Raw genomic sequence first — 11,290 nt, forward strand, 5'->3', positions numbered from 1 at the left:
TTATGAGAGAGGTGCGAGATATTTGTGAGATAACCTGAGCTAGCTGCCTCGCCTGTCTCACCATCTCGTGGGCATCACACACACTACTGAACAGTCTGTCCGTCACAGTCAGGATCGTGTCCACGGCGTCCTCGTGGGACTCCCCAGCCTGTATATCAAAAACATACATTTATTACCTCACAGCACAGAAGAGTTCACGATCCCAGTATCATTACACGCTCAATGATTTGTATCAAAATGTCCTTAAAATGTGTTTGTCATTATAACCAAAAATTCAGTGTAATAATTTCTTCATTTTTCTTAATATTGTGTAACAGGCCTATGAGAGAGAGAGAGAGAGAGAGAGAGAGAGAGAGAGAGAGAGAGAGAGAGAGAGAGAGAGAGAGAGAGAGAGAGTAAAAAGCTTCAGAAAAAGAAAACAGTGACTATCCCACTTACCGCTGTCGACCATGCCCCCTTCTTGATGTGCTATAGTAGGTCGTTAAGAGCCTGAGTAACCGCAGTGGCTGCGGCGCCTAGGTCGGCCAGAAGCTTGTCGTCGCGGCAGGACTGCTGGGCTGCCTCCACGATTCCCTCCACAGAGTGAGCCACACCTTTTGCGGCGTCTATCAGCTGTTCCTGACAGGCCGGGCTACTGATGGTTGGAGCAACTACCTACAACATACATAGTGACACAATAGAAAACGGTGTTAGTACCAACAAGCAGATATCGATGTTATCCTATGAGGTTATCATTCTAACCAATAGTACTTATTGTAACAAATGGATTAATTCAACCAATAGGACTTATTGTAACAAATCGATTTATTCAACCAATAGGACTTATTGTAATAAATGGATTAATTCAACCAATAGGACTTATTGTAACAAATGGATTAATTCAGCCAATAGGACTTATTGTAACAAATGGATTAATTCAGCCAATAGTAGCCACCACCTACACCACAATGGAAGACAGTATTGGCACTTAATTAACACACAGGATCAATAAAAATCCAAGGTCCCAACAAATAGAATGATTTCCATCCTACTGGATCAATCCTACCCAATAGGATCAATCCTGCCCAATACGATCAATCTCAGCCTATAGGACCAATCTCAGCCTATAGAATCTATCCCATCCAATTTGATCAATCCCAACTCTTACTCAAGGGATCGGCCGCATTCTTTTGGGTAATTCTTACGTATTAGATCATTTTCAGAAGAATTTGTCAAGCAAAGGGATTAGTCTCAACCTAATGAATCAATCCCTAAAAATCAGATCCAAAAAATGGGTTAGTCCAACCAATACGTATCAATCATAAAGAATTCAAATGAAAAAATTTATATTATCTACTTTATATTACAATATTTATAGTTTGATTGCAGCACAAATTTCAACTCTGATATTCAATCTTTAAAACAAATTTCAGAGAAATTAAATGCAAACTAACAGCAAACTAAGGTTATTCAAATAAAATTGTGTTACCAGTCAGCATAGCACTCTATCGATCGAGCTAAAGGGTTAACCCGCTAGCCAGAGCTAGTAGGAATGCCATATACCTGACTCTACCACACTGTCCCCCTCCAAGGAAAGAGGCGTCCCGACTCTCCTGGAGTGCCAATGCCTGTGGGGCAAAGTTCTGGAAACAATCTCTCTCACCGCCAGAGATTTATACCCAGGTCCCAACGTGGGCGCCAAATGCATTGGGATGGGAGAAATAATGACGGACCAGACCGGTTTCAAAACCCAGGCCCCCTGAATCTCTAGTCAGGTGCTCTACCAACTGAGCTATCTGGCGCCGGTATTCGAACCGGTCTGACCGTCACATTCCTCCCACCTTTAATGATCTTCGTCCCCGAAGAACACCCCTGGCTCTTCCCCTGGCAGGAGCTCACCTGTCAGTTCCAGGGGTTGGTCACGGCACCAAATGTAACGGGATGGGAGAAATGATGAAGGACCAGACCGGGATTCGAACCCGGGCCCCCTGAATCTATAGCCAGGTGCTCTACCAACTGAGCTATCTGGCGCCGGTATTCAAACCAGTCTGACCGTCACATAATGCCCCAACGTTGGCGCCAAATGTAACAGAGACACTTATTGCCTCTGCTGGGGTTTGAACCTAGGTCCTCTGGCACACCAGTCCAGCACTCTTCCGATCGAGCTAAAGGGTTAACCTGCTAGCCAGAGCTAGTAGGAATGCCATATACCTGACTCTACCACAAGTCGTACATAAAATTGGTAAAAAATTGTGTTATTTTAACGATATATTAAAAAGTAATCAACTAATTGACTTGAAAATCCACAGGGTTTGTCCTTTTACATGCCAAATAAGTGTACGAAGTTTGATAAATATCCGTGCAAGAGCTTTCTTTTCAACTTGTTTCCAACCTGAACACACGCACAGCAGCGATGCTATATCCCCTTCGCAAAAAGTTACGCGAGGGGATAATAACAAACATTCAAACACACATTAAGCTATTAACTCTATTAACTCACCGTAACGTTTTTCTGTCACGCTACTTTTGCTCTGGGTGATTGATAACTCTTACTCAAAAATTTCTATTGATAACTCGTATACAAAGTTGATTATGACATTGATTTAATGAAATAATAATTTGTAATAGTATTAATGGTTTGGAAAGACACATGCATTTTTTATTTGTTATTTTACAAAAGTGTGCAATCTATGATCAATATTCTTAGTTTTGAACGAATTTTGTCATTATGTATGCCCCCTCCTTTACAATGGTTACCTGTATGCATAGCAGATTCTATGTATAATTCTAAGTTACCTGTACGTATAGCAGGTTGTATGTATAATTCTATGTTACCTGTACATATAGCAGCTTGTATGTATAGTTCTATGTTACCTGTACGTATAGCAGATTGTATGTATAATTCTATGTTACCTGTACATATAGCAGATTGTATGTATAATTCTATGTTACCTGTACGTATAGCAGATTGTATGTATAATTCTATGTTACCTGTACGTATAGCAGGTTGTATGTATAATTCTATGTTACCTGTACATATAGCAGCTTGTATGTATAGTTCTATGTTACCTGTACGTATAGCAGATTGTATGTATAGCAGATTGTATGTATAATTCTATGTTACCTGTACGTATAGCAGATTGTATGTATAATTCTAAGTTACCTGTACGTATAGCAGATTGTATGTATAGCATATTGTATGTATAATTCTAGGTTACCTGTACGTATAGCAGATTGTATGTATAATTCTATGTTACCTGTACATATAGCAGGTTGTATGTATAATTCTAAGTTACCTGTACGTATAGCAGATTGTATGTATAGCAGATTGTATGTATAATTCTATGTTACCTGTACGTATAGCAGATTGTATGTATAATTCTATGTTACCTGTACGTATAGCAGATTGTATGTATAATTCTATGTTACCTATATGTATAGCAGGTTGTATGTATAATTATATGTTACCTGTACGTATAGCAGATTGTATGTATTATTCTACGTTACCTGTATGTATAGCAGGTTGTATGTATAATTTTATGTTACCTGTACATATAGCAGGTTGTATGTATAATTCTATGTTACCTGTACATATAGCAGATTGTATGTATAATTCTATGTTACCTGTACGTATAGCAGATTGTATGTATAATTCTATGTTACCTGTACATATAGCAGATTGTATGTATAATTCTATGTTACCTGTACGTATAGCAGATTGTATGTATAATTCTAAGTTACCTGTACATATAGCAGATTGTATGTATAATTCTATGTTACCTGTACGTATAGCAGGTTGTATGTATAATTCTATGTTACCTGTACATATAGCAGATTGTATGTATAATTCTATGTTACCTGTACGTATAGCAGGTTGAGTTGTACAGGGTCACGCTGGTCAACGTTTTGGTCGGGGAAAAAGAACTTCCTCCTCAGCAGTAGTGTGTCCACGTCCAACACCCCCTGTTCCCTCAGGGTCAGTGAATGGTCCAACCACTCCACTGAAAAATCGTCCAATCAAAACTCATTTACAAAACATCCAATCAGCACTCATATAAAACAAAATGCAAAATGTCAGAACTTTTAAATATGTATATCTATTTTAATCTTAATTTCATCAACTACTTCAATAAAAAATCATTTGATCAAAACTTTATGAAAATGTCCAATCAAAACGCATCAATGAGAGGAGCCTACGTTCGTCGTCAGTGTGGAGTTTCTTTCTCATCTCGTCGAGTTTCTTCTGGGCCTTGGCGATAGACCTCGGCGGAGAGTCAGCGTCTTCTCTTTCTTGTCGTTGGTCATCTCGCGGACCAGGGAGTATTCCTCATGGTTAGAGATACCTGGAGAATAATACATGTACAACAATACAGAAAATATGTTGATAGGTGTTGCTGTATGTTGCTAACACTTACCCATCTTGGTACAAATTGTGTTGCCCAACTGTGTGGCTGTCATTCACCTTACTTAAGTGTTTGTGTTGCTACATGTTGCGTGTGTTGCTATTTGGTGCTGTTTGTGCTAACATCTAATTGACCCCCACCAAATTAAATGATTCCACAGTACCTATATTGATATAGATGGTGACCATCAGTTGCCCCACTGTGTAGCTGTCATCCAACTGTAACTTCTGTGTTTCTGTGTGTTGAGAGTTACAGTGTGTTGCTATATGCCGTGTGTTGCTGTATGTTGCTTTAAGTTGCTATATGTTGCTTAGACTTACCCGTCTTGGTACAGATGGTGACCATCAGCTGCCCCACTATAACTTCTTTTTTTGTGTGTTGCTATGAGTTGCTGTATGTTGTTGTGTGTTACTTTATGTTGCTGTATGTTGCTTAGACTTACAGATGATGACCATGTGACAATGTTTTTTACTGTAAATGTCTTTCCTGTTCCAGTTTGGTCTGTTATCAAGATATTGTGATCATTTTCCGCAATGTTTACACATTTTTCCTTGTCGTGGTTTTTATTATGATAAAATAAATTTTGACATGGTCCCTGTATGCACAGGTTTGCGGGAGTTATCGCTCTTTGCGCAATCCCATGCGCAATTTTTGCAGTTAGGTTTTGGCGCCATATATATGCAAGCTGTTCGGCGAGCAGCTCTTTTTTTCTCTCCATGCAGGAGGGTCACCCATACGATCTTCGTTCCAGAGACCGGGCGGTTCTTGACTTTATAAGATCGTGTGACGACTCGTCAGACGAAATGAGCGACAGCCATGCAGAATTAGAGGCCTCCGGCGGCTTGGCAACAACGGTATCAACAGAGGAAGTTCGGGCCACCACGCCGCGGATACATGCAGTCCCAAGAGCCCCAAATATATCAAGTGAAATACTCGTTTTAGAGAAGGAGCTCCAGACCTTAGAACTACATAAACGAAAGATGCAACTTCTTCAGAATATTGATGCTTGCAAACAGACTATAGCGGCAATGCAAGAGAAAGACAGCCCTGGCCAAAGCCCAAGTACAACTCGCGCACCTAAGAATCATGCGACTGCTTCTGGAGTTGAGCCTACACCGAATGTACAACCCCTGCAAGGTACGGTTGACCTCAGTAATCTTATGAACTTGTTCCCCTCTCATGTTTCTACTGCATTTACACAATGCCCATCCAGTAATAAAGGGAAAGTAAGACTCGTTCATAACTACGTTTGGCTTGACCCCATTATGCAACAAGAGAAGGATGATCTTCTCACTCTTACCAACACTGGAGTGAAGATTAACAAAAAGCTTGATCGTGACTATTATAAACTGTCCATTGAACAGTGGGGCTATGGTAATGCTGCCATTATGCAGGAAATGATCATTAATCAGGAACTGGATGACCAGGGAGTGCGCGACTACCTGGAGTATACCAAGTACATTAATCGCTTATTCAACAAGTATGTCAAAGGCAGTGTCCTACTCTTTGACCGTGAGTACAGAGAATTGCAATTCAAGGAAAAGTTTCGATGGGGTGTATCTCGTCCTCACCTTCAGGATTTTCAACTGATCTCTAAACCCAACAGCCTTACCATGCAGACCCTGCAAGGATCATTGGGAACAAACGCTAAGAAGGAGGGTACCTCCAAGCAGAAAGGAAGTCGACGTGGTCCATTCACACCTGACGGCAAAGAGATTTGCAGGAAATTTAATATGGAAACATGTGACTTTACCAACTGTAAATTGCAACATTGTTGTTTTGTTTGTTATTCACAAACTCATAATGCTCTGTCTCACCCAAAAAACTAGGGAATGGGACAGGTTACTGCTCTGACTCCTCCTCAGGGTTAAAGTATTCTGTTTGGGAATTTTATTTACAAGATGATTTTGATCGCAACTTCTTATGTGAGGGGATAAAAGAGGGTTTTAGAATTATTGATGAGGGAGCTGAGCAGCGACTTGTCCCATGTGAAGTTGATAATTATCAGTCATGTTTTCAAAATGCAGAACAAGTTGAGAAACAGATACTGTATGAATTGTCAAATGGAAATTATGTGGCTACTTGTGTCAAACCTACTATTGTTAGTGCCTTAGGAGCTATCCCTAAATCACATTCTAAGGTTTGGCTTATCCATGATGCTAGTCGCCCGTTGCATATGTCTATTAATGATTATGTACAGTCGGATACTTCATGTTCATACATGGATTTACGTGTTGTTAGTAAGCTCATTAGTGAAGGTTGTTATCTTGCAAAGATAGATCTACAGTCTGCTTATAGATCAGTCCCCATTCACCCTTCTAACTATTGGGCTACTGGGTTAAAATGGCAGTTTGTAAATGCTACGTCGCCAACATATTTGTATGACACTAAGCTTCCCTTTGGCGCTGCTAAAAGCCCTCAAATTTTTCAACGGCTTAGTAGTGCAGTCTGTAGAATTTTAAAGAAAGTGTATGGTTATACTGCAATTGCTTATCTTGATGATTTTTTGATTTTTGGGAAAAACTATTATGAATGTTCAAGAGCAATGTATACCCTTCTTAGCCTACTTAGAGAGCTAGGTTTTGCTATTAACTGGTCCAAGGTTGAAGGTCCTTCCCAGCAGCTGGTATTCCTGGGGGTGGTAGTAGATTCAGTGACAATGACTCTATCCTTGCCATCATCAAAGCTACAAGATTTCAACAATTTACTGGGAACTTTTTCTCGGAGAAAGCGAGCTAGTGTTAGACAGTTAGAAACACTTATTGGAAAGCTCAATTGGGCCTCTCAAGTGATCTGTGGTGGTCGTACCTTTCTCCGTCGAGTTTTGGATTTGAAGAATGCTGTGACTGAGAGACATCATAAAGTGTTGCTCACTGAGGATTTCTTTGCAGACCTTCAGTGGTGGATATCATTTATGTCGATATTCAATGGCACGTGTCGTATACAGGATCCACGCCCCATCACCTCGCTCCAGACGGATGCTTCTTCTGAGGGAGGTGGAGGATACTACAATGGAGACTACTTCTACATTAATTGGCCATTAGATCTACCAGCTTGTGCCATGGCCCATATTAATGTTAAAGAATTTATCGCTATTTTCTTGTCTGTGTGTAGGTGGGGTAAATACTTTGTGAATAGTAAAGTGATCATACATAGTGATAATTCTTCTGCCGTGTCGTGGATTAACAAAGGAACTTCCAGGATTCCCATTGTACAGTTCATGTGCCGCATTCTGTTCTGGATATCTGCCCTGTATAATTGTGTTATCAGTGCTAAATACTTACCAGGCAAACAAAACAACATTGGGGATGCATGTTCCCGTCTTCATGAGCCGGGTCAACTTACAAAACTGTATTCCTTAGTGCCTTCCCTGCAACACGATAACTTTTCTATTGCAACATTGTTGTCTCATATGTCATTACCTTTTATCTTTGCCAGGTGGATTCACTGTTCAGTCCCTACAAGACCAAGCATCTGCTTTGAAAAGAAAGGCATGGGCTAACTCAACAACTTCCACTTATCGCACTCATATGAAGACTTACCTGGATTTTTGTGACCATATCAGTGTGCCCCCACTACCAGCAACTTCAAAAACATTACAGTTATATGCGACTTACTTGGCCAAAGTGAAGTGTTTCAAATTTTGTTCAATTCAGCAATACTTGAATATTATACCACACATGCACAAACTTTGTGATCTATCAGACCCTATTCCAGAGGATTACCAGTTGAAATATTTGCTCATGGGTATTAAGCGAGAATTGGGTAGCGCCCAATTTCCTGTCGATTCGATAACACCATCACATCTTCTCCGGATGAGATCTTTCCTTGACTTTTCATCAGTTGAAGACTCGGGCTTTTGGTGTGCTTGTTTAATAGCCTTTTATGGTCTGCTTCGTCCAGGCACAATTGCAATTACAGGACCTTTTGAGGCATCAAAACATGTCAGAAGAGTTGATTTGATGCCCTGTTCATGGGGCTACCTACTTTGCTTACGACATACAAAGACAATTCAGTTTCGAGAAAGAGAGCTTAATGTTATCCTTCCTCAAGTTACTGGGGAAATGTGTCCGGCATCAGCCCTGCAGGCTTACCTTCATCTTACAAGAGGAGCAGATCTTTTTGGGCCTCTTCTTCTCTCAGGAAAAGGTTCCGTTTTTACCTACAGCATTTTCCGCCAAAAGCTACATTCCATACTTGTACAAGCAGGAATTGATGACAGTAACATCAAGGGTCATTCTTTTCGACGTGGTGGAGCCACCTGGTTAAGTCGGATTGGTGTGCCGGTGGATCAGATCAAAGCGATTGGATACTGGTCGAGTGATGCAGTGCTAAGATACATTGACCCTCACTTTTCAAGTTTACTAGATACCATGGTCCTCTTTGGTAAATCACTTCCCAATGCTAAATAGACTAGTAATTTTGTTACTTATAACCTTCCAATTCAAGATATGTTACAAATCAGTTTTCTTATCTTCCCCACAAATTTTGGGATTGGGGGTTTTTGTAACTATTATTTTTCTCATATTCTTTAATCATGTTTTACGTGTATATGCGTTTGATGTATTTTTTGTCAATAAATTTCACGCCACTTTGATTACTTGTTCTATTGGTAAGAGGACTTGAGTCAAAGTGGTTTTTATTATGATAAAATAAATTTTGACATGGTCCCTGTATGCACAGGTTTGCGGGAGTTATCGCTCTTTGCGCAATCCCATGCGCAATTTTTGCAGTTAAGTTTTGGCGCCATATATATGCAAGCTGTTCGGCGAGCAGCTCTTTTTTTCTCCCACCCACCCAACCCATTTTTGCTTCCATTTAAAGTAGCATTACTTTGTGGCTGCACTGCCTTTTTGTATGTTTGGTAATTTTTGTAATAGTGTGTATGGGGTTTTTGTAACTATTATTTTTCTCATATTCTTTAATCATGTTTTACGTGTATATGCGTTTGATGTATTTTTTGTCAATAAATTTCACGCCACTTTGATTACTTGTTCTATTGGTAAGAGGACTTGAGTCAAAGCTGTCTATTTTTGCGGGTTCTTACGATTTCTCTGGACTTACCGTATGCATTCGAAACATCTCTGACTTTATTTGGAGAGCCGCCGCTAGGCGTCGCGTTGCTCGATGCAAACTTCCGTTGCTTCGATGAGGAATGGTATCGAGGACGTTTCGGGTCACTGGGTGGTTAAAACGGCATGTATACTTATATAAAGTATAGGGAGAAGTCATCGGATCATTTTGTGACCTAGTTCTCGCCACAAACCGGTAGACAAAGGGTATAAATTGTTGAAAATAAACTGTGAATTGAGCCCCCCCCCCTGAAATCTAAGATGGAGTGTCGTTCCTTTACTTTTTTTTATATACTAGTATATACGTCCCTGATATTATACACATTTTTTAAAACGACGATAAAGGGCGATTTTAACAGCGGATTTTATTTTATTTCGATACCATAGAACATATATTGAATGACCATTTATGTATATTTTTTTATTCGGGAATAAATTGTTATAAATTTCAGTGTCTGACAACCTAGCCCCTGTGCAATTTACTTATTACAAGCTTATGAAAACAAGAGGCCTATGGGTCACATCGCTCACCTGAACAACAGTTCCTTGTAACATTTTATTTCGTGGCATATGCTATTTCTATTTTAAACTTTCAATCCTTTTTGGGCCACAGTATTGTTCTGTGGATTTTGGTTAGCTTTAACAAATTAAAATCTACACTATCTTAGGATGCTTGCTTAGTAATCTCACTAACTGTAGATTATTTATTTCTCATGAAGAAAATTTTAAACATTTTTCCTAAAATATATTTCTATGTTAAACTTTGAACCTCTTTTGGGGCCCCAGTATTAGTAATTAGTATCAGTATTAGTCCGTTGGTCTTGCCTTTATTGATTACATTATTTAAGGAAGCCTGCAAAGTAATCTCACAAATTGAAGCATTATAGTTCTTCAGAAGAAGATTTTTAAAGATATACGTTAAACATTGAACCCCGCCTCAGACCCCAATTTTTTCACTGTATAAACAAGCTTCTGAGTAAATATTGGCATTTCTGGAGCAGTGGTTCTTGAGAAGAAGATTTAAACGATTTTTACAATTTAGAATCTTCACTGTAAAAACAGGCTTTGGTGTTAATATTGGCGTTTCTGGTGCAGTGGTTTTTGAGAAGACAATTTTTAACATTTTCCTATGTATTTCTATGCCAAACTTTGAACCCCGCCTTGGGCCTCAGCTTTGGTCTGAGGGTCACAATTTTAAGAATTTTGAATCTTCACTATATTAACAACTTTTGAGTAAATATGGGTATTTCTGGTGCAGTGGTTCTTGAGAAGAAAATTCTTAAACATTTTTCCTATGTATTTCTAAATCAAAATTTGAACCCCGTCTGAGGCCCCAGTTTTGGTCCGAATGTCATGATTTTTACATTTTAGAATCTTTTCTATAGAAACTATTTTTGGTGTAAATTTTGGCATTTCTGTTGTTGTGGTTCTCAATAGATTTTTAAACATTATCTTTTCTACGAATTTCTATGTTAAACTTTGAACCACGACTGAAGCCCCAGTTTAGGTCTGAGGGTCATGATTTTTATAATTTAGAATCTTCACTGTATAAGCAAGCTTTTGTGTGAATTTTGGCATTTCTGGTTCAGTTCTTGAGAAGAAGATTTTAAAGACACACACCCTATACTCACTGTTTCTCAATTATCTCCCTTTGGAAAAGGGCTGCTCCCTTTATTTTCATAATTTAAAATCCCCTTCCCATAAGAAGTTTGGTTAAATTTGGCCCAGTGGTGTTAGAGAAAAATGTAAAAAGTTTACAGACGGACGGACGCCGGACCACAGGTGATCAGTAAAGCTCCCTCGAACCTTTTGTTCAGGTGAGCTAAAAAACTACAG

General features: G+C 39.3%; 2 protein-coding genes and 1 pseudogene across 3 annotated transcripts in view; 1 reads left to right on the forward strand and 2 right to left on the reverse strand.

The window, feature by feature from the left end:
* LOC117687302 (talin-2-like) overlaps window positions 1–126 on the reverse strand; it is a 42,767-nt pseudogene extending 42,641 nt beyond the window's left edge. Inside the window, exon 1 of the transcript XR_010712718.1 lies at window positions 35–126. The product of XR_010712718.1 is annotated as a talin-2-like (transcript). The remainder of the gene's footprint in view (window positions 1–34) is intronic.
* On the reverse strand, window positions 62–9,738 carry LOC136274396 (talin-like). The gene is made up of 5 exons (XM_066081071.1): window positions 9,447–9,738; window positions 4,177–4,322; window positions 3,838–3,980; window positions 439–654; window positions 62–148 (listed from the first exon to the last, which is right to left on the reverse strand). Exons 2-4 carry the CDS (start codon window positions 4,205–4,207, stop codon window positions 469–471), a joined length of 360 nt encoding a protein of 119 aa, XP_065937143.1. The 5' UTR covers window positions 4,208–4,322; window positions 9,447–9,738; the 3' UTR covers window positions 62–148; window positions 439–468.
* LOC136273721 (uncharacterized) lies at window positions 5,099–9,385 on the forward strand. The gene is made up of 2 exons (XM_066078977.1): window positions 5,099–6,089; window positions 6,185–9,385. Exons 1-2 carry the CDS (start codon window positions 5,099–5,101, stop codon window positions 7,882–7,884), a joined length of 2,691 nt encoding a protein of 896 aa, XP_065935049.1. The 3' UTR covers window positions 7,885–9,385.
* Window positions 9,739–11,290: the final 1,552 nt, after the last annotated feature.

This window comes from Magallana gigas, chromosome 1 (genome assembly GCF_963853765.1).
Source record: "Magallana gigas chromosome 1, xbMagGiga1.1, whole genome shotgun sequence".
Taxonomy (NCBI): Eukaryota; Metazoa; Mollusca; class Bivalvia; order Ostreida; family Ostreidae; genus Magallana; species Magallana gigas.